Source organism: Neoarius graeffei, chromosome 7, assembly GCF_027579695.1.
Source record: "Neoarius graeffei isolate fNeoGra1 chromosome 7, fNeoGra1.pri, whole genome shotgun sequence".
NCBI lineage: Eukaryota > Metazoa > Chordata > Actinopteri > Siluriformes > Ariidae > Neoarius > Neoarius graeffei.
Window position 1 is genome coordinate 90599492 of NC_083575.1, and position 24700 is coordinate 90624191.

The 24700-nt window shown below is 42.0% G+C and overlaps 1 protein-coding gene across 1 annotated transcript in view; it reads left to right on the top strand.

Annotated features, from left to right (window-relative positions):
• The window catches only part of galntl6 (polypeptide N-acetylgalactosaminyltransferase like 6), an 836827-nt gene that overhangs the window by 759108 nt on the left and 53019 nt on the right, over window positions 1–24700 (top strand). Inside the window, exon 9 of the mRNA XM_060926560.1 lies at window positions 17959–18180. Within this exon, the coding sequence (XP_060782543.1) occupies window positions 17959–18180 (222 nt within the window). The remainder of the gene's footprint in view (window positions 1–17958; window positions 18181–24700) is intronic.

The window sequence follows — 24700 nt, forward strand, 5'->3', positions numbered from 1 at the left end:
TCCGCCCCTCGCACCGTTACCACGATACACTGGGGAACCCGGGAACCCACCCAGAGCATCAATCGACTCCGATATCGACGAGATGGCTGCATTCTTTGCCGCTGCTGAAGGAAAGTGTAAAGGTATTTTTTTTTGTTTGTTTGTTTCACATACTTCGAGATTGATAAAAAAAAAGTACTCCACCACTCTACTTTCATCATAGTAAGATAGCTGCCAGTCCTTCACTGGTCATTGCTAGTGAGAGTAGATAGCTAGATGCCTTCCTCGAACAATCCAGATTAGCTTATTATTAGCATTGAACTACAATCTTGCTAGATTTATATTTACAATGAAGTAAGAGACCAGGGGACCTGTGGTAATTTGCTATTTATTCCCCCCATTTGTTTGATCCGTTCGCCCGGATATATGCCACACAGTGACGTCCAGTATCAGCCATTTGTAGCCATAAACATTTTGGTGGCTGCAGCAGCCATTAAGGTTTTGGCTGAGTCAGCTAGCCAGCCAATAATTTCATCAGCCAGCCATTATCCTGAAAACAAACGGCTTCGGGGTCTAGTTGCAACAACTCACGTAAAATAAAACAAAGACTGATATTCGGTTGGTTGAGCTGCGCAGACTGCACAGGTTGCGTTCTCGAGCTTGGTTGCTATGGTTACCCACAACCAGTTTGACAGGCATATCGGGGACAGCTCCTAGTTCAGGACCCCAACACGGCATGATGAAGGGTGCCAAACCGAAAAGGCAGAAAACGATTGCATCGTTTTTTTTCAAAAAACAACGACTGTAAGTAAACTGTGCCTTACTTTATCATATCACCTTGCAATTTTTTGATAGTCTGTTCAAAGTAATGTCGTAGTGAAAGTAAAATCGTACGGAGTAGAGATGCCTTTCTGGTAGCCTCCTTCTTTCGGTGGTAGCCTGTAGATACAGTGCGCAGAAGGCAGTTTTAATGTTTAATCTGGCGTTCCCTGCCATAATTTCAGCGAGCATATTGTTTCATAAGGAAACTTTGCGAAGAGTTGTTGACTGACTGCCGCTCACGCAACACACAGGCAGAGTTAGAAAGTCAGGATGCACTGGTTTACACTTTACACACACACACGTAGCCCAGCCTCTCGCTATGTTTAACAGTTGGAACTTAGCGGTTTTAAAACTAGCTTTCCTAGGAACTAGTTGTGCGAGGAACTAGTGTTCCTCGCACAACACATGTTGGAGGTGGGGTTGGGGTTGGTTTGCTGGCAGCTTTGTCCCCCCCAGTTCAAAAAACGTATCTGCGCCCCTGGCCACCTACAATGCAGCCATCAGCATTCTGATTCGGATTCTATGATGATCCATGAGGGGATAAATACTGGATACTCCCTGTTAGTCAGACAGAACTGAGGAAGCCTTTCGGATGAGAGGCGAAACGTTTTCAAGAATCTTCAAGCAAGTCCAGTTGCTCTCTTCAACCAACCACAGTTTACTATGTACCTGGATGACTGAGAATCTTCACAGACATGTTTTATTATGAGCACGCGGGCCCGTACGGGTCAAATGATAATATGTTCTTAATACCTCGGTCACGTCATTCGGTCACACAGGCATTATTCAGTTCCAGAAGTGTCACACCAAACTACACAGTTTTGCTGCTAGTTCTACTGTATTGATTTGATTTGATAGCTCTCAGTTTCAGCGTGTAGCGCCCCTCTAGCGTGTTTGGCTATAATGAGAGGTGGCTAACCTGAGTTCTTTTAAATGATCAATAACAGGTTGGGGTTTCAGCAATAAACCTACCAGAACTTACCTAATGTGGATGCAATCATTCACTTTTAAATGAAATACTCATCTCATCTCATCTCTCTCTCTCATCTCATTATCTGTAGCCGCTTTATCCTGTTCTACAGGGTCGCAGGCAAGCTGGAGCCTATCCCAGCTGACTACGGGCGAAAGGCGGGGTACACCCTGGACAAGTCGCCAGGTCATCACAGGGCTGACACATAGACACAGACAACCATTCACACTCACATTCACACCTACGCTCAATTTAGAGTCACCAGTTAACCTAACCTGCATGTCTTTGGACTGTGGGGGAAACCGGAGCACCCGGAGGAAACCCACGCGGACACGGGGAGAACATGCAAACTCCGCACAGAAAGGCCCTCGCCGGCCACGGGGCTCGAACCCAGACCTTCTTGCTGTGAAGCGACAGCGCTAACCACTACACCACCGTGCCGCCAATGAAATACTCTTTCAGCTTATTTCAATGCTTAACCATGAATTCTTACACTTTATCATATAATGTAATGTCTCTGAAATTACTTTCCCTCTTCTTATTAAAACACTTTCCCTCTTTTAAACTTAAAATTACCCTTAACTAATTGACTTCCATCTCAAAAGTAGTCAAGAAAGACAAAGGTTTAGAAAAATATGAACTACTTACTGAAAAAAATAGAATTTAGTATTAAATATTTGAACTGTCACATGCATTTAAATAAACATAAAATAAAGATAAACATAAAGTCAATGCTCAAAGATACACTGTGGGCCCAAAATAAATCAAATAGCCTAGTAGCTGGCAAATAAAATGATTTCGAATACTGGCGGCATGGTGGTGTAGTGGTTAGCGCTGTCGCCTCACAGCAAGAAGGTCCGGGTTCGAGCCCCGGGGCCGGCGAGGGCCTTTCTGTGCGGAGTTTGCATGTTCTCCCCGTGTCCGCGTGGGTTTCCTCCGGGTGCTCCGGTTTCCCCCACAGTCCAAAGACATGCAGGTTAGGTTAACTGGTGACTCTAAATTGAGCGTAGGTGTGAATGTGAGTGTGAATGGTTGTCTGTGTCTATGTGTCAGCCCTGTGATGACCTGGCGACTTGTCCAGGGTGTACCCCGCCTTTCGCCCGTAGTCAGCTGGGATAGGCTCCAGCTTGCCTGCGACCCTGTAGAACAGGATAAAGCGGCTAGAGATAATGGATGGATGGATGGATGGATGGATGGATTTCAAATACCCAGTTCAAAAGTTGCAGGATGTAGCTCATGTACGTTGTAGCCTCAAACAGAATGGCTGCTTCACCACCAGGGCAAAAGGGAAAATTAGCATCTTAGCTGATGTAGTCGTACACATGCGGGCTCTAGGGAGGCAGGCGTATGAGAAAAGTAAAGCAGTAGATGACGTTGGCAAAGTCCTCCACTCGGCAATGCTGTCTGGCACCGTCGGGGTCTTTGTTTTCCTCGTCACACTCTCAGTTCTACACAGGCTTTACTATTTGAGTTCGCTGATCGCTAGCTTCTTAGCAAAGTCCATGCAAACACACTAGCCACTGTCTTAGCAGCTAATTTCACTAAACTTCGTCTTCTGTTGAGTTGAGTAGTCCACCCAACTGACAAAACTCTATCACCTTTAAAGTTTTTTTCAAGAGTCCAGGCCGAACCTCTCGCTCATCTCTCTCTCTCTCTCTCTCTCTCTCTCTCTCTCTCTCTCTCTCGTCGTCAATTCTCCAACGTTCTCCTTTCGTTCGCGAACTCCACTCACTTCCTGTCCCTTGACCCCGAATGTGATTGGCTCATTCACAAAGGTTACAGAATTAAAATAAATTCACAAAACATTTGTGCAACTTTTTTTTTTATTCCATTATTCTCACCGGCATCTTGAAAACATTTCAATATAATTTTCCACACAACAAATAATTAACTTTTTAAATGGCATGTTCAGTAAACCATAGTAACATTACCCAATATTCACTTCTATCATTGAACAGCATCCTAATTTCATTGCTGGCCAATAAATTTTCACTTTTTAACTCAAATGCTATTTATTAAGCTATGAACTTACTTATTCAAACTTGTATCCTCGTGAATAAAATTCAACAGGGTTACAAGCAGTTCCACTTTTCAAACTTCCTCTCTCAGATTTTATGAGCATTCAGTCTCGTTCAGAGGATATTCCGAGGCGTCAAAGTGCATACGTCTGTTTGTACGAGGAGAACCGCCATTGTTACTCCATACGATTCAACACACACACACACAGATAGTGCAGTGTTGCTGTGCAGGAACAGGGTAAATAATCAGGTAAATATAGATGAGCATCATAGCAGCAATAACACTATGACAGCAGGTTCCACTGTATCTTAAATTACTTTATTATACGGCACGAGCTACTTCCGGTAAAATCGTCCACTCTGATTTGTTCCTTGACAGGCAGCATTTTCCCATAATGGCCGTGGGCGATTACGGACTTTCTTTCTTTCCAAGCATACCTGTCAACTTTGAGGTTTGAAAAAAAGGGATATTTCCCAGATTTTTAACTCAAAATAAGGGAAAATTTCGGAAAGTCATACCCTTCACCAAAAGTGGGTGTGTAGTTGAATGGGGGACAATTTTCTATCTAGTATTTGCGATTTCCTGTACTCTGGTGCATGTTGGTGATAGCCAAGACCCAAACTCAATATGCTTATGGTTTAAAGAGTGCATTTGTGAATAAACTATACATTTATTTTTATTTGCTTTCAGTGGTACCAGTTATTTCCCAAATTAAGGGCTAAAATACGTATCATGTTAAAATAAGAAAGGTCATTATATAACCAGTCAATAAATTCAATTCCATTGCAATTTATTATGGTTTTACCATAGTCATGGCCTCGGAACACTAGATAGATAGATAGATAGATAGATAGATAGATAGATAGATAGATAGATAGATAGATAGATAGATAGATAGATAGATAGATAGATAGATAGATAGATAGATAGATAGATAGATAGATAGATAGATAGATAGATAGATAGATAGATAGATAGATAGATAGATAGATAGATAAAGAGTAATATAAGATATTAAACCAAGAGTGATTTAAAATGAGTAAGTTTCAGATAGAAAATAAAATAGACATGAGTGGATAAAACAGTTAATACACCAATTAGTTTACACTAGGCTATTTATGAGGTCTTAGCCAGGACATACTGAATGTAAACATGTGTAGCTTACCTTTGATTATTTGGGAGGCTTTCGTTTTCCCCATGGAAAATTTCTTTGCGATGGAAGAGTCTGGGAACATTCCAGCCACGCACTTGTTGAAATCGTCAAAGAAAGAGAGGCTAATGTTTTTCTTTGCTATTAGCATCACCATCTTCACCTCAGACCTAATCAGTGTTGCCAGATACTGCTGACGTTTTCCAGCCCAAAATATGTTCAAAACCCGCCAAAATGCACTTGAAACCGCCCAACTTGGGCGGGAAACCGCCCAATCTGGCAACACTGGACCTAATCACTTGTTCAGCCTCGCCTCCGGACGTAGTTATGTAATTACTGATGCCTGAAAGGGCGGGGACGTGAATTCATGGCCTGACTTCCTGCTGTAAACTCCTGTCAGAGGCGCGTCATGAATTCTGGACCTACCGACTATTTTATATTGTGAAAATACAGGACTTTTATATAATGTGAAAATACGGGATATTTTCGGGAAAATAAAAAAACGGGAAGACAGCGGGAAATAAGTCAAAATAAGGGATTTCCTGGGAAAAACGGGAGGGTTGACAGGTATGTTTCCAAGGCGCCGGCTTTCAACATTGCAGAAAGCAAACAAAAACAAAAACGGCACAAAAAGATGAATTGGAAATCAAAAAACACAAAAGACAAACAAGAGTCAGTGAGTTATTCAAGAAACGAGTGACGAAGAACGTTCAGAAACCGCTAACCGCTAACAGAACTTCAGTTTTGAAGCCGCTAGCGGTTTATTCTGCATGCGTGACTCAACTACGTGACAAATATGATGTGACTGAAAGCAGCGTCACGCCTCATTATAATGAGTGTTGATTTTAATCTTAGAAAATTTTAAAAAGGCAGATAATAAACTCCTTATTGATCTCGCTTGCTCGGGCTTTACAGGAAAATATCAAACCGAGGTCTTGACAGTACGGACCTAGCTACAGCTCGGTCCGTACTGTCAAGACCTTGGTCTGATATTTTCCCGTAAAGCCCGAGCAAGCGAGGTTAATAAGTAGTTAGTAATGGTCTCAAGTGATTTGCATTTAACATTTTGCAATTTGTGAAAAATGCGAGAATACAACCCTGATTCCAAAAAAGTTGGGACAAAGTACAAATTGTAAATAAAAATGGAATGCAATAATTTACAAATCTGAAAAACTGATATTGTATTCACAATAGAACATAGACAACATATCAAATGTCGAAAGTGAGACATTTTGAAATTTCATGCCAAATATTGGCTCATTTGAAATTTCATGACAGCAACACATCTCAAAAAAATTGGGACAGGGGCAATAAGAGGCTGGAAAAGTTAAAGGTACAAAAAAGGAACAGCTGGAGGACCAAATTGCAACTCATTAGGTCAATTGGCAATAGGTCATTAACATGACTGGGTATAAAAAGAGCATCTTGGAGTGGCAGCGGCTCTCAGAAGTAAAGATGGGAAGAGGATCACCAATCCCCCTAATTCTGCGCCGACAAATAGTGGAGCAATATCAGAAAGGTGTTCGACAGTGTAAAATTACAAAGAGGTTGAACATATCATCATCTACAGTGCATAATATCATCAAAAGATTCAGAGAATCTGGAAGAATCTCTGTGCGTAAGGGTCAAGGCTGGAAAACCATACTGGGTGCCCGTGATCTTTGGGCCCTTAGACGGCACTGCATCACATACAGGCATGCTTCTGTATTGGAAATCACAAAATGGGCTCATGAATATTTCCAGAGAACATTATCTGTGAACACAATTCACCGTGCCATCCGCCGTTGCCAGCTAAAACTCTATAGTTCAAAGAAGAAGCCGTATCTAAACATGATCCAGGAGCGCAGACGTCTTCTCTGGGCCAAGGCTCATTTAAAATGGACTGTGGAAAAGTGGAAAACTGTTCTGTGGTCAGACGAATCAAACTTTGAAGTTCTTTATGGAAATCAGGGACGCCGTGTCATTCGGACTAAAGAGGAGAAGGACGACCCAAGTTGTTATCGGCGCTCAGTTCAGAAGCCTGTATCTCTGATGGTATGGGGTTGCATTAGTGCGTGTGGCATGGGCAGCTTACACATCTGGAAAGACACCATCAATGCTGAAAGGTATATCCAGGTTCTAGAGCAACATATGCTCCCATCCAGACGGCGTCTCTTTCAGGGAAGACCTTGCATTTTCCAACATGACAATGCCAAACCACATACTGCATCAATTACAGCATCATGGCTGCGTAGAAGAAGGGTCCGGGTACTGAACTGGCCAGCCTGCAGTCCAGATCTTTCACCCATAGAAAACATTTGGCGCATCATAAAACGGAAGATACGACAAAAAAGACCTAAGACAGTTGAGCAACTAGAATCCTACATTAGACAAGAATGGGTTAACATTCCTATCCCTAAACTTGAGCAACTTGTCTCCTCAGTCCCCAGACGTTTACAGACTGTTGTAAAGAGAAAAGGGGATGTCTCACAGTGGTAAACATGTCCTTGTCCCAACTTTTTTGAGATGTGGTGTTGTCATGAAATTTAAAATCACCTAATGTTTCTCTTTAAATGATACATTTTCTCAGTTTAAACATTTGATATGTCATCTATGTTCTATTCTGAATAAAATATGGAATTTTGAAACTTCCACATCATTGCATTCCATTTTTATTTACAATTTGTACTTTGTCCCAACTTTTTGGGAATTTGGGTTGTACTAATAATTCTTGAAAAATAAAAAAGTTACGTTCTTACCATCAAATACTTTCATTCCATATTTTGGGTTTTTTTGTTTTTGAGTAGTTTTTATTTCATCCTCGGTTGGTTCAGCAACACACACCACCATATTCTTCTTCTTCTTTCTTTTTTTTTGCGGTTAGCAAACCAACTCAAAGGTGCGTTACCGCCACCGACTGGGCTGGAGTGTGGAACAGGAGATACTGGGGGGGATCTATATTCTTTTATTTAGCTATTTCTGTTTCTTTTAAATACTTGATAACAAAGTAATATATCTGACTTAATGCACTCCGCCATTTTGTTTTTCTCTGCGCACAGTATATGAGCTAATATCCTACTAGTAGAGTAGCCAATCAGAGTGCGCGATCGGTCATATGCAGTGAACGTGGATAGAATCAATAACACCCTATATTCTATAAAAAAATTTCATGTCACCTTTGTGTAATCACCTGACACGACTGTCCCTGATGGACTTCATGAATGAATCTACAGTCTGGGCTAGAAAGAAATCAGCCCCAGCTTCAGTCAATTCTTCTTTCTTTGTACCATTCGGTGTGTTTTACTTCCAACCTTTATTATTGCTGTTGCACTCCAAGTCCAAAATACTCTGCTTTCAGACATCTAATAATGAAACCTTATTCCTTATTCAAGCTTTCATTGTTTTTGAAAGACTAAAGTGCTAAAACTTTGTCATGGTCTAATGGTTAGAGAAACAGCTTTGGGACCAAAAGGTTGCTGGTTCGATTCCCCAGACTAGCAGGATTGACTTAAGTGCCCTTGAGCAAGGCACCTAACCCCCAACTGCTCTGGCAAGAGTGGTGGTGTACCTTGTGTCTGATTAGCCAAAGAAAAACTGATGATGTGACCATCAGTTCGGGCATTGAACCCAACCAACTGAAGTGCTAAAGGGTTAGCCCTGCTCGCACACTTAGACCTTGTTAGCATGTTTTCTGCTGTAGCTTTAGGCTTCATACATAAAACTACACAACATGAATGAATTAAAGGGCCCAGAACTATATGAGGGCCCTGAAATGTTGTTTTAAGGCCTCGGGGTTTTATTTTGGTGCAGACCCAAGCATGATTTAGTGGTATACCAGTGCCATCTTGCTAATTAGGCTGGGCGTAAGCCATTTTAATCCTGGATGGAAAAGATAACCCATCTGAGGATATGGGTGGAGCAGCTCCAAAACCTAAACCGCACTTGATCAGTTAGCATCATCCCAGATTCCGTCTTACAGGAGACGCAAAGCCAAAACCGTTTTTCTCTGACTTTTTTTTTTTATTCCTGCAGTCTTAAAACTGATGTTGCTTTTATTTTTTTTCAAGACTTTTTACATAAACTTGTATGGCGGAAGCGCTCCATATCTGAAGGCTAATCGTAAACTGTTTTATTAGAAAATGAGTTGGTAATCATTAATGTTGTGAACGTTTTTGTAAGAAGGTGATTATTTAACATTTTAACATTTATGGAAGGAGTCTCCAGTGTCAGTGATTTGTAACAGTCAGAGTTACATAAAGCTGTAGCTTTCTTCAGGACGGAGAATTTGCAGTTTCTCAGTAATAAGAACAACAACTTTATTTAATTTATTGACTTTATTTACGGCGGCACGGTGGTGTAGTGGTTAGCGCTGTCGCCTCACAGCAAGAAGGTCCTGGGTTCGAGCCCCGGGGCCGGCGAGGGCCTTTCTGTGTGGAGTTTGCATGTTCTCCCCGTGTCCGCGTGGGTTTCCTCCGGGTGCTCCGGTTTCCCCCACAGTCCAAAGACATGCAGGTTAGGTTAACTGGTGACTCTAAATTGACCGTAGGTGTGAATGTGAGTGTGAATGGTTGTCTGTGTCTATGTGTCAGCCCTGTGATGACCTGGCGACTTGTCCAGGGTGTACCCCGCCTTTCGCCCGTAGTCAGCTGGGATAGGCTCCAGCTTGCCTGCGACCCTGTAGAACAGGATAAAGCGGCTACAGATAATGAGATGAGACTTTATTTACTGCATTTTAATCTATTTTACATTTATTTTTGGATTTATTTCTCATCTCATCTCATTATCTGTAGCCGCTTTATCCTGTTCTACAGGGTCGCAGGCAATATCTGATCAGTATTAGTTTGTTAATTCATGTCAGCTATTTCAATAAATGGTATATTTGGAGTAAACTGTGTCCTGTCTATTGCTACAACGTTCACTGAGTGCCAACCTCTGCCAAACAAGTATTCTAATTGCCTTCGCCCATTTGGTTGTTATATGAATGTTATAGATCCCGAGTAAATGTATTACATAAGAGCTACAATACTCACTAAAACTATAGCAGCATCACCACTAAGTTCTCAACTCATGTCATTATCTCTAGCTGCTTTATCCTGTTCTACAGGATCGCAGGCAAGCTGGAGCCTATCCCAGCTGACTACGGGCGAAAGGCGGGGTACACCCTGGACAAGTCACCAGGTCATCACAGGGCTGACACATAGACACAGACAACCATTCACACTCACATTCACACCTACGCTCAATTTAGAGTCACCAGTTAACCTAACCTGCATGTCTTTGGACTGTGGGGGAAACCGGAGCACCCGGAGGAAACCCACGCGGACACGGGGAGAACATGCAAACTCCGCACAGAAAGGCCCTCGCCGGCCCCGGGGCTCGAACCCGGACCTTCTTGCTGTGATGCGACAGCGCTAACCACTACACCACCGTGCCGCCCCAACCCATTTAATTATTTTATTTTATTTTCATGTATTTAATTAATTTATTTAATAAGTTGTTTTTTTGTTTGGTTTTTTTTTTTTCTATTTTATTGAATAAAGTAAGTGAGAGAGTGTGACTGTAGCGTGGCTGCCCACTGCTCTGGGTATGTGTGTGCACTCATTGCTCATGTGTGTGTGCATGTGTGTGTTCACTGCTTCAGATGGGTTAAATACAGAGAGGAATTTCACAGGTGTCCGTGTGATGAATAAAGTTGTTGTTGTTGTTCTTCTTCTTCTTCTTCTTCTTTATTATATAGCTGCTAAAATTTTGGCACTGACGAATTGCTGTTGTCTAAGAGAAATAAACAACAACAGGACATGGTGTTATTGGAAATTAATCAACTTCTGGGTGGTAACAGTAATTCTGCTTCATCACACCACCCTGTCGTTGATTATTTTCCTTTCACCACACGCTCCCAAATGCTCATTTCCTTTTAGCACAAATAACACCAAGCAAATGACTCAGTAAACAGGAATCAATTACAACACCGTGTTAATTAGCAGAATCAATAAAACGTTTAAACTACTGTAATTAAACACCAACCTGACCAAACTTATCGCCTTGATAACGACGAGGATTTGGCTGATCTTTAAATACAGTGTCTTACACAAGTGAACGTCTCCGAAAATGCACATCAACAATAACAAGGCAGAGATATAGCTGCTTTTTAACCACGTGTCCATGTAGACAACCGGCTGCGTCATGAACGTAATTGTTCACGTACTTGCCTGTGTACTAAGCATGTGTAGGCTTATCGAATCAGTCTCATGTAAAAAGGGATCAGTCTCATAAATTCATTAATCATTAATTCAAGTGTCTAATAGTTTATACACTACCGTTCAAAAGTTTGGGGTCACCCAGACAATTTTGTGTTTTCCATGAAAAGTCACACTTTTATTTACCACCATAAGTTGTAAAATGAATAGAAAATATAGTCGAGACATTTTTCTGGCCATTTTGAGCATTTAATCGACCCCACAAATGTGATGCTCCAGAAACTCAATCTGCTCAAAGGAAGGTCAGTTTTATAGCTTCTCTAAAGAGCTCAACTGTTTTCAGCTGTGCTAACATGATTGTACAAGGCTTTTCTAATCATCCATTAGCCTTCTGAGGCAATGAGCAAACACATTGTACCATTAGAACACTGGAGTGAGAGTTGCTGGAAATGGGCCTCTATACACCTATGGAGATATTGCACCAAAAACCAGACATTTGCAGCTAGAATAGTCATTTACCACATTAGCAATGTATAGAGTGGATTTCTGATTAGTTTAAAGTGATCTTCATTGAAAAGAACAGTGCTTTTCTTTCAAAAATAAGGACATTTCAAAGTGACCCCAAACTTTTGAACGGTAGTGTAGCTAAACTATTAAAATCAATGGAATAACTTGGTGGTGATGTTGCTATAGTTTTAGTGAGTATTGTAGCCCTAATGTAATACGTTTACTCTGGATCTATAACATTCATATAACAACCAAATGGGCGAAGGCAATTAGATTACTTGTTTGGCAGAGGTTGGCACTCAGTGAATGTTGTAGCAATAGACCAGACACAGTTTACTCCAAAGATACCATTTATTGAAATAGCTGACATGAATTAGCAAACTAATACTGATCAGATATAGCAACAGTAGCAGCCAAGGAATGATTCAATATAAATGGTGATACAATGTATACAAGTAATAATCAGTAGTGTATAAAGCAATAGTCAGTAGTAAGTAGAATAATAACCAGCAGTAAACAGAGTAAGAAATCAGCAGTGTATATGATGATAACTAAGCCACTAATGGTGATCAGAAGTAATAGGCTATATGCAAGTTTACAGTGTAGGGGCGAGTGGATGTTAAAATGTGAGAGGGAAATCACGTGTTTGTGTGTCAGAGTGTCATGAGTGTAGGCATGTGAATGCATGTATGGAACGCAGGTGCGCACTAACGAGATGAGGAGGAGCTAGGGAGAGAGGGCGTGCGCAGACCAGAGGTGGAAAAACTGGATTGACAGAGTAAAAGGCCTGCTTAGGTTTTCTTTCTGCCTGTGCTCTCAACACAGGTGATTTCACCAATTAGCTCATCAACCTGGCTTAGGGGATGTGGTAATTAGGATCAGCTGGTTCATTGAATTGGCTGGAGCAAAAACGTGGCAGGGTTTTTACTTTCTGCACCCGGGTTTTTCCACCTCTGGCGCAGACGCACGACAAGGAGGAGGGGTGTGAGGCTGTGTGCGCACGCGGGCGAGATAGGTGTGTGTGTATGAGTATGTGAATGTAATGCGCGAGCCTTGTGCTAGGCCTCGCCTAAAAGGGGATGGGCAACAAGGAGAGCGCACGAGGGAGAGAAACAAAGGATCTGTAGCTTAAAAACTAGTCTTGGCTAGGCCTTAAACCCAACTTCTACTCAACCCTTAGCTACTCCTGAAATCCCAATGTTGAGGGGTGTAGTGCGACGGAGGGAGTTAAAAAGAGAGAGAGAGAGAGAGAGAATGCATGCACGATCTAACTAAACACAGATTATAAACAAAGCAACTCAAACAACACGCGGTCTAAGACCGACTTTCACGTGAATCAAAATGCGTACATTTAAACCATGAATTAATTCAAATAAACACTCTTCACATTAACTAGCCACAACTAAGACTAACAATTGCCCAGATGCCAGCCTTACTTGAGATCGCTCTTGCTTGGCGACTGAAAGTGCGCCGTCTGTTATCCGCAGGTCCAGGGAGAAAACAGTTCTGTTCCTTTTGCTTTCACAGCTTGTCAGCTGAAGATCTTCGATGTCCCGTTGGTCGTCCGATGATCTGGAAGGAATCTTGTTTGTAGTCCGTCGACGTTGCGAAAGGGAAAAGGGATCCGGTCGCCTTTTCTCTTTAAAAATACTGCGTGGGCTGCAGTAACTAACCGGTTCAGTTATTATTACAACTCTGCGAAGATCAAATACATTGAACTTTGGCTAAAGGTCCGGTATCAATAGCTCGTTCTTCGTTCTCTGTTCTTTGTTCTTTAGCACAGATGCAACGACGTCTCTTTCACGCGTGGAAGATCCACCACCAGAGAGAAGGAATTTCGATTTCGCCGCGGGTTTTAAGCACAGTCGTGACATCACTGTATTTGGCATCCAGTATCATCTCTGTATCCAATACCATTACAGGGAGTCAGAAGAATGGGCGGCGATAGAACATGGCCTCGAGTACGGGGATTGGCGTGTTCAATGCTGTACCGTGAAAGGGAATTGGTTACTATGGCTACGGCATGGCAGCCCCCCCCCCACACACACACACGTTACTGGAGGATTCCACTAGATCAGGGGTTCTCAACCGTTTCTACTTTAAGGTCCGCCTATTCATACTTGTACTGAGTCGGGGCCCATTAAAAAAGATCCCCAATTATTTTGGCTCATCTGTTCTAGTAGGATCTAATAACCTACTGTAAAGTGTATTAATGGGATGCAACATCACTCCCTGTTACAGATGGGAACCCAGGAATTAAATAAATACAATAAAAACAAACTGTTTTTAATTGTAGGTGTTGTATCTAAAACTGTATGGATGTGCCAGAAGCCAAACCCTGCATGCAGGTCATTCTCAGTCAAAAGGGATTAATGATCTAAAAGTGGAGTCTGGTCCATTAACACAAGAACTTATTGCCATGTTTGTGTTCAGCAAACAAGCAAGTTATTAAAACTGAGAAAGAAGTGGATATAGAAACCACTCAGTGGGATTAGATCCGTACACGCTAACAAAGAAGGATATTTTCTACGAGTTGGAAAATTATCCATCTGTTGAGTTCCCCGACATCTCAAACTCCCTGGTGCTGCAGACATCGTTCTACACGGACACACAGATGAAAACCTGGAAGAGCATGGAGGAGAACAACTTTTTATACGTGGCCGGGTTAAAGATCTGGGGATCAGGACACGACAAGATGTATCGTTTTTGCCCGGGTAAGGAGGGATTTCTGGGCTTTTTGTCCGTGTCTTTGTGATGGTTGCTCAGACGCTACAAGTTTTAGTATCACGTGTAGCCAAACAGCAGCCACTCGATTCCCAATCCTCCCTGCTCTTGTCTTCCAGGTAAATCATTCACAAAGATCCACAGAAACCCATTTAAAGACCTGGGGATTATACATATTCTATACACATTAGTTTACAATCTGGTGATCACGATCAAACAGGAAACAAAAACACATCTGAGGACTGAAGCGTCTCCTGAACTTCGAAACATCACGAAATAACAGAAAATGGTGAGAAAAGTGATTTGCGAATCCAAACGAAATAAATCAGAGAATTTACAAACCTTTCCTGAAGTGATCACTGCAAACTCAAGTGGTTTTAACTCCATCGCAGCAAAAGGTTCAAGAGCCACCTTTCTTGCCATCTTTTGGTAAAATCCGTTGCTCTTTCACCCTTTATCACTTCACGAGGAACCCAGAAGAAACTTTGATCAGTTTCATGATTTGTTTGATTTCAGCAGCCCAAAACAAAGCAAGTGTAGGGCATTTTAACGACTAGCAAGGCGTCTCAGGCCCTGTCCACACGGCAACGGATTCAGGTGAATCTGATAAAATTGTTTATCGTTTCGGCCTGGCGTCCACACGGCACCGGCGTTTTGGGTGCCCCAAAACGAAATCTTTTGAGAACGGGTTCCAGAGTGAAAAAATCTGGCAAGGGAGCCGTTGCGAATTCGTCTGGATGAGTAGAACGGATTTGTTTACAATGACGTCACAACCACATGTGCTTCACGCCGGGTAGAAGTGTAACAAACTCGATCTGAGTTGTCAACAAATCCTATAACTTGGTTCATGAAACGCGCTTACAAAATATTTTCACTGTGAATATTTATTGTGTAATGGTGCAAAGTGAGAGAGAGAGAGAGAGAGAGAGAGAGAGAGAATAGCCCTTAGGGCAGAGTCAATCCCGCCAGCAAAAATAGGGAAAAAAAAGGAGCGATCTCACCTCTTCAGATGTTGGTTTAAGTCCGACAATACATTCCTCAAAAAGGGCGTAGAAGAACAAAGTAATCCATCAACGTGTAGCATTCAATTTATTCCGGACCATTAAAGAATTCTGGAGGATATCAGAATGTTGGCGTACCAGCTTCCATCTACCCCCATTCATTCCTCTTTTCACGTCTCCATTCAAAAAACGAGCACATGATTTAAAGGGACTATATCCATAGGATAGGGAGTGAGAAAGTGTGTGCGTGTGACAGTGACAGGGATAGTCACTGTGCGCATGCGCAGTTATGCGAATGCGTCTACTTCTATTGTTCTGGTGTCTCCGATGGGACCGTCTTACAGCGCACGTAGTGGTGTGGCATGTGTATTGCATCGTTTTCAGCAAGCATTGCGTTGCCATATGAACCTGATATTTTACTGATCCGTTGCCCATGTGGACGCGATATTTAAAAAAAAAAAAATCTCGTTGCCGTTGTCGTGTGGATGTAGCCTCAGTGATAGGAACACTTTGTGAACAGTGAGCTCAGCTGACCACCACTTCATGTCTTGCATATCTAATGAGGCGGATGTGACATCAGATGCAACTCAGCAATTCTACCGGACTAAAAATTAGCTTCAACTTGGAAAAAAAAAAATCGTGGCCCACTAGATGGCACGAAACACTGATATAGAACATCCAGATTTGCATGATATACTGTAAACAATCAACATGGTGACACTTGAGGAGGTTAGTATTTGGTTATTCTGCTTCTACACTGTTCTTGTGGATGTGTAGCGATAATTTTTGAGGACTTGCACAACCCAGTGCACCAAACGGGTTCAGGATAAACAAGGCAGCCATCGTGCGAACACGTACTCAAAAGCAGTTATATCTCCGCCCCGTTGAAGAACATCACAGCTGGAACAGAGATAATGTTTCTGTTCCATCCATCCATCCATCCATCCATCCATCCATCCATCCAGCCATTATCTATTCCACTTATCCGTCAGGGTCAAAGGTGAGCTGGAGCCAATCTTTGCTGACTTTGAGTGAGAGGCAGAGTTCACCCTGGGCAGGTCGCTGATGATCTATCACAGGGCTTGTTTTTCTGATGATTATGAAAATACTGAACAGAACGTGTTGGAATAGAGGTAACCAGATGTTCTGGGAGCCTTGATCTGGGCAGTAAGGAGTAATCCTGAGGAAACCTGTGAGGCTGTAGGAATGAACGTGAGGAGGATGTTTTGCACGGGCACTCGGACATCAGTAGTTTATTTCTGAGTTCAAGTTCAGTTTCCTTGTAAATGAATGTCTCTGTCTTTCTCCATGTTCCCTCTCAGTTAAATTTAATCCATCATTCAGTTGCAGACAAATGTCAGGAGATAAATTAACATCAAGCAGTTAACAGAAACAAACATTAAAAAAATGTGATGCTCTCTCTCTCACTGTTCTCTCTCTTACTCTCTCTCTCTCGCTGTTATCTCTCTTACTCTCTCTGTTCTCTCTTACTCTCTCTCTGTTCTCTCTTTCTCTCTCTGCTCTCTCTCACTCTCTCCTCTGTTCTCTCTCTCGCTCTCTGTTTTCTTTCTCGCTTGCTGTCTCTCTGTTCTCTCTCTCGCTCTCTCTGTTTTCTCTCTCGCTTGCTGTTTCTCTGTTCTCTCTCTCTCTCTGTTATCTCTCTTATTCTCTCTCTGTTCTCTCTCGCTCTGTTCTCTCTTACTCTCTGTTCTCTCTTACTCTCTGTTCTCTCTTACTCTCTCGTTCTCTCTTTCACTCTCTCTCCTCTCTGTTCTCTCTCTCCTCTCTGTTCTCTTTCTTGCTGTCTCTCTGTTGTCTCTCTCGCTCTCTCTGTTTTCTCTCTTGCTCTCTCTCCTCTCTGTTCTCTCTCTCTGTTCTCTCTCTTATTCTCTCTCTGTTCTCTCTCTCTGTTCTCTCTGTTCTCTCTTACTCTCTGTTCTCTCTCTCACTCTCTCTCCTCTCTGTTCTCTCTCGCTCTCTGTTCTCTCTCTCCTCTCTGTTCTATCTCTCTTTCTTGCTGTCTCTCTGTTCTCTCTCTCGCTCTCTCTGTTTTCTCTCTTGCTCTCTCTCCTCTCTGTTCTCTCTCTCTCTCACTTGCTGTCTCTGTTCTCTCTCTCACTCTCTCTGTTTTCTTTCTGTTCTCTCTCACTCTCGCTCGCTGTCCTTTCTGTTCTCTCTCTCTTGCTCTCTCTCCTCCCTGTTCTCTCTCTCTCTCCTCTCTGTTCTCTCTCTTGCTCTCCCTCTCTCTCTCTGTTCTTTCTCCTCTCTGTTCTCTCTCTTGCTCTCCCTCTCTCTCTCTCACCTTCTCTGTTCTCTCTCTCTCCTCTCTGTTCTCTCCCTCTCTGTCCTCTCTGTTCTCTCTCTTGCTCTCCTTCTCTCTCTCACTCTCTCTGTTCTCTCTCTCTCTCCTCTCTGTTCTCTCCCTCTCTCTCCTCTCTGTTCTCTCTCTCGCTCTCCTTCTCTCTCTCACTCTCTCTGTTCTCTCTCTCTCCTCTCTGTTCTCTCCCTCTCTCTCCTCTCTGTTCTCTCTCTCGCTCTCCTTCTCTCTCTCACTCTCTCTCTGTTCTCTCCCTCTCTCTCCTCTCTGTTCTCTCTCTCTCTGTGTGTCAGAATCTGAAGCGAGTGGCAGAGACATGGATGGATGAGTACACAGAGTACATCTACCAGCGGCGGCCGGAGTATCGCCACCTCTCCACAGGAGACCTGACCACTCAGAAGGAGCTGCGCAAACACCTCAAGTGTAAAGACTTCAAATGGTACATGAACACAGTGGCGTGGGACCTGCCCAAATACTACCCTCCTGTAGAGCCCTTACCTGCTGCCTGGGGAGAGGTGGGTTACAGACGTGCACACAGCCCACAACACATACTGTACACTCTCACATCTGGGGCACAATAAACTGCCATGAGATTCTTCAACCAAAGAAGATTTGTTCTGATATATATCTTCCATTTATATTTATATACTGGTGTATATATATATATACTTTGTTTTAAAATCAGTAAAATAAATCACAATCCCACCTGACCTTTGAATAGTTTTAGACCAAATTTTGGGGCATTTTTAGTGCTTTTAGGAACAGCATTTTCTTTCATTATTTGTTCCTCAACTTTTTTGTTATTACTTCCTCAATTACGGTGATGAAGCGATTGGTCGCCATTTTGTCGAGTCGCTCGAGGTGGTTATCAAGAAATAGTCTCAATCTCTCGACCAATCAGTGCACGATTTTCTGTAATCACCTGCAGATTTATTCATTTGACAGACATTTATATAAAACATGATTTAATTCAGCTGGAGGTAAGGGTCTTACTCAACGACCCAAAAGTGGCAGCTTGTGGTACCGGTACCAGTCCGCTGCTATTTTATACACATAATTCCTGAACCTGAATTTAATCTGATAAGAGCTTCTGTATGAAGAATATTATTCTAATCCCTGTCGCCAAAATGGAGGCAGTCATCTCTATGTCTGCTGTTGCTTCATGACTTCATAAAGAAATTTAGCCTATACCAAAAAGTGTCCGAATTTCTGGACCAATCAGTGCACACGATTTTCTTTCATCACCTGAGAGAGAGACAGCATATTACACGATGGCGTGAAGATATGAAGTGTATGTTTGAGTGGTGAATGTATATTATTTGAGTAAGTGAAGTGAACTTGTGAAATATTTTTCATAACAAGAAGATAAACTTCATATCTTTGTGCTATCTTTTATTATATGGCCACATCCACAAAAAAATGATATGCAAGTTAATCAAAAGAATTTTAATTTTGAACCGGTTTGCCATTTTTACAGCACACGTCTAGTCAGCGGGAAAGCACTTGGAGTGACGTCATTGAAGTGAAATATCGGGAATTATGATACATCCAGGCCACTTTTTCCATGGAATAAAAACGTGTTCTATTCCCTTCTAGTGGGTTTATTGATGGCATGCAAAATTGTTATCATATCGCTTATCCTCCATGTATTACGCCACTCTCCCCAACAAAGAATGAGCGTGCAATATTGTCATAATATTGCACGTTGTCATGACAACACGACGTCACATGTCAGAGCTCATGCGAAGATCCAGTGACAAAACTTTTCTGCTGCGCACACGCACAATCATTTCTTTGTCGGCAGGGAAAGAAAGAAGACGAGGCTAATCCAGTGCTAGGATTAAGCACAAAATAAATAAACTGAAAACTGAAACTAAAGATGCGCTGAGCACCTGAAAGGCTCCCAAAACTTCATTATATATAATTCACGCATATTTACAAGAGAAAAACGTACCAACGGACACCAAAAAACTGGAAAAGAGACACTTCGGAGATGTAAAACTTCCGCGCCAGCAAGTGACAGTGATGGTTTGTTAACAAACATAGCTGCGAGGTTTGCTTCGTTCAAAACAGAAGATTTTGAGAGAATTTTGGCTGCCAGATCGCTCTGTTGTGTGGAGTTATCAATGTTGATTTTAAAATAACTCAGTAAATTCCACAAGGAAAATAATAATAATAATAATAATATTTAGCTTGACTGCGCTAGCATTGGCCTTTGCTAATACTACACTGGCTGGAAGGTAACTGGACTGCCGCGCTAAGAGCACCGAGTTGCGGGTAAGCTAACGCTGGCCTTTGGCAACGCTCATATCAAAAGTGTGTGTATGTATAATAATAATAATAATAATAATAGAGGACGGCACGGTGGTGTAGTGGTTAGCGCTGTCGCCTCACAGCAAGAAGGTCCGGGTTCGAGCCCCGTGGCCGGCGAGGGCCTTTCTGTGCGGAGTTTGCATGTTCTCCCCGTGTCCGCGTGGGTTTCCTCCGGGTGCTCCGGTTTCCCCCGGATAGGCTCCAGCTTGCCTGCGACCCTGTAGAACAGGATAAAGCGGCTACAGATAATGAGACGAGATGAGAATAATAATAGAACAGGATAAAGCGGCTAGAGATAATGAGATGAGATGATAATAATAATAATAATAATGGCTTTTTTCATGGTATATCAGATATATTCCATTCAGCTACTCGTCTTCGACTCGTTCAGTATCATGCTCGCTGGATGGAATATATCTGATATATCACTCAACGCCAGCCAATATTAGCGGAGCTCCATACTTAAGAAAATATAGTAACCCATCGAGTTGATTTTTCATGGACACACAGGGATCCCAGCCGTGTACGTCCGTCCCCGCCCCTCGCAATTCTGATTGCCTGTTTGATTTTGGCGGGAACTAGAAGCGCGAGCGCGCCTACATAACTTATTTTTGTCTACAGATAATTTCATATTTATCGGGTTTTTCCACCGAGAACAACTCAAACAGCGCAACACAATAATAATCATTTTTACAAACTTTAATACAAACTTTAAAAAGATGTCAGAACAAGTTAACCAAGGAGAGAAAGATGACGTCAAAACCGGGAAGAGAAAGAGAGTTTTGCCAGAGGAAGAAAAGGAAAGAAGACGTGAAAGAGCAAGAGAAAGGCGAGGAAATCTTTCGCAAGAAAAGTGACAAGCTGAAAGAGAAAGAAAACGTGTAAAAAATGAATGAACAGAAATGATGAGTCGTAGGAATTTAATTCTAAACAGTGACGTTGATTTTGAAATCACTGCGAAATCCTTCAGGCTCTGACAAGTTGACCTGAATCCACTCAGTGTTTTCGTGAATCGTGTGTCTTTTGTTTTCAAAACATTTTGCTATAAATCCCTAAAGCACACTGTAGTTTATAGGAATAAAAAGAATAATATACATGTGAGTTTGGAGAAATTTACTGCATCTTCTCGTGATAAGATTGAAATTGAAACACGTCAAAGTCCATCATCTGTTGCATGTTTGTTTTCATTTGAATGGAAGCTCCGCTATTAGGTAGGACGTCATTTTATATTATTTAATGATTATCCATACAGGACACTTTTTCGATGGAATAAAAGCATGTGTTCTATTCCCTTCTAGCAGGTTTCAGTCATTTGGTTTGATAGCATGGAATATCGCTAGCATATCGCTTATCCTACGTGTATTACGTCACTCTACCCAATGGAGAATGAGCGTTGAATATGGTTGACGATATTGCAGGGTTGTCAAGACAACATGACATCATACATCGGAAACGTAAAACTTGTGCATGAGCGAGTGACTGAGAATTTGGAAACAAACATGGCCGCCAGGTTTGCTTTGTTAAATATGGAAGATTTTGAGAGAATTTTGAAAGAGAAAGACGCGTTGAGCACCCGAAAGGAATGTGGATGTATAATAATAATAATAATAATGGATTTTTTTGTGTGGTTTATCAGATATATTCCATTCAGCTACTCGTCTTCGACTCGTTCAGTATCCTGCTAGCTGAATGGAATATATCTGATATCCCACTCAACGCCAGCCAATATTATTTAAATATGTCACTCAGGTCCAGGTTTGCTTTTCTAAAGAGGTACAGTAAGTGCTTAAAGAAGTTATCTGCTAATGCAGTCAGATAACTTCACTTGATAAGATTACTTTAAAATAGTGTAAAATGGCATAGGTTTTCTCTTGAGTTTTTGGTTTGTTTGTTTGTTTGTTTGTTTGTTTGTTTGTTTGTTTGTTTGTTTGTTTGTTTGTTTTAATGAGCAAGTTTTTCCTTACACAGCCAGTACAAGGAGGAGTTTCTAGCTTGCTAAATCTCACTGAAGAAGTAGCGATAGGTAGTGACAAGCGCTAATAATCGAGCATAACCTACAATACTTTACAATAATTTCCTCTATTTATAATATTTACCAGTTCCATAGATCACACAACAACCTGTAGTCCAGTGGCTGCTGGTAGTCTTTCAAACAGGGGAGGCTGGTCGGTTACGATATTTCCAGATTTTAAAAGAAAAAAGAAAAAACACATCAGTTTTGCCCATACTCTTGCCTCTGATCTGGCTGATTGTTGGCAGCGTCACAAACTGTGAAATAACAGGTTCTTTTGGCCCATTAGCCTACTGTCCAATATACATGATGGTGGTGTTGGGGGGGGGTGGGTATATTTTAACATTTTATATTTTAAAATTGTGGCATGTTATTTAAAAATTGATCATTATTGAAAGCAGCTCTTTGTCAGGAACCTCAGCAGTAACAGCAGAGTGTTCTGGAATAGGCACAAGCACTGACCTTGGGGAGCCAAACATAGAGCTGGGTGCCACACATTTCATTCAATGACACTTTCCCTATATTTTACTTATTTTGACTGAGAAATGTTTTATTGGCAATTTTGATAACCCTTCACTTTTAATCCAGGTCTGTAGTGTGAAATGTTCTCGGCTGTGTTTTTGTTTAAAAATGTTTTCCAAATTGTAGCGGTGTTTAATTCATATCCAGAAAAATATATATTCCAATATAATATACTCAGCATAAACATTTTAAATAGATTCTATATTTTTGGTCCATCCATGACATATTACTGAAGTAGCCTATTTACTGTTGTTGATGTGGGTCACTTGCTGTTAGCCAATTCACTTTCTCGTACCAGGAGAGCTGAAAGGAATGAGTATTATTCCTTACCTTTTTCACCAAGTCAGTTTGAGGCATTGGTCTATCCTGCTCTTTAATTTTAATTTTTTCCTCGAAAGGAAGACTGGCAAATGGCTTCGCCAAAATTAAATCAGCAATGCTCGGCATCCGTGCGCAGCTTTCTTGCTAGCTGACTAGCCCCCTCAAGTTCAAGTTCAGTCACTCAAATAAACGAAATTTCTGGAACTAAGATAGCAAACTTGACAACACTATATTTACACTTTATTTACAATGAAAATACAAACTAAAAAAGCTGGTAGAAACCATATGTAATGAATGAATTCGAAATGTAAGCTGATCTCTTACAGTACACTACAGCACTTGTGAATCTGCATGGGACTGAACTGAGATTCACCGCTGCCTGTCTATAGTTGAAACGAGCTGTCAATCAAAGAAAATATCCGGCCGCTTTCACCAATCACCAGTGTCCTCGCGGAAAGCTTTGCCATGTCCCTCCCACTGTGAGGCTGGGAGTCCGTGGACGGGTGTTTTCGCAGTATTTGTCCAATAACCGTCTTGCATTTTGATATTGAAAACGCAGAGCTCCCAAATGCCATTGAAGTCCACTGAGGCTGGGCTGCCTCGCGCTGTCACGAGGGGGAAAAACTCACGCACACATTAGGCGAACTGGGGAAAGTTATAACGGAATGATTTCGCACTGTAGTTGGGTTGAGCGCATATATTTCTATGATTCTGGATCTGAAATAGCAATGTTATAAGGTCGGCTATAACATAAGCCTAGCGCAATTCATCCTACACGATGTTCGTCATTTTTAGAGGAGGCTGAGCCTCCCTCGTTGTCTTAGAGCAATCGCCCGTGCTGTAGTCGTTGGGTAACGCTGTTGTGGATTCACGTCAGTGCACTGTGAGCCTGACCAGTGCTGATATTTACGTTTGATATGTCAGTCATGTTCATGACTATTTCTGTGATTGACAGTTGGTTATGAGGTTCCGCCCATTTTGAGAAATCTCCCAATCACGATCTGGAGAAGCCGTGCCTCTTCCGGGCGGGGCATGTGAATAGCACACTGTCCAGTTAATGCTAAAATACACAATTTGTGACTCCCAGTAAAGCTGTGCAGCCGGGCGGGACCCAGAATGAAGTATTTAAAAGCCTGTAGTTCACAGAGCATAAATTTGTGTACCCATTAACACACAGTATACTAGAATCTACTATCGGAGCCCAGCGAAGCCGTGCGTTAACGTAGTTCCATGAGCACAGCATCGCAGGGAGATTTTCATGCAGATTGTGCTGTCAGTAAACCGACAGCGCGATATTACAGTGAGATATCATGTGATATTTTAATTGATTGGTCAGTTTTTTGGAGGCTGGAGAAGCTCTGGAGAAGTACCATGATCCCATTGAAATCAAAACACGCCTTCTTTAGAACAACCTGTATCTCCGTTCTCCTGTATGGCTGTGAAACCTGGGTTATCTCACAAGACATGGGTAATAAAATCAACCCGTACGCAACCTCGTGTTACAGGATAATGCTTGGCATCAAACGCACTGACAGAGTCTCTAACCTGACCAACACCAACGCCTGGAGGTGGAGCCACTCATCAACACTGTACAACGCCGCCAACTGTCCTTCCTCGGTCACCAATTTCGTCTGAACACAGACGAGCCAGCAAAGACTTATGCCTTGTATGTCCCACAGCATGGCAAACGAAGGCCTGGTAGACAAGCCACCTTATGTCCGACCTACATCCGGAAAGTCATGGGTGAAGGATATGATCTCATTTCCGACAAGGAAATTGAATCCCTTGCCAACGACAAGCTGAAATCGAGGAAGCTAGTGGTCGCCTGCTCTGCAGCCGAATGATGATGATGATTTTAATTCATTAAA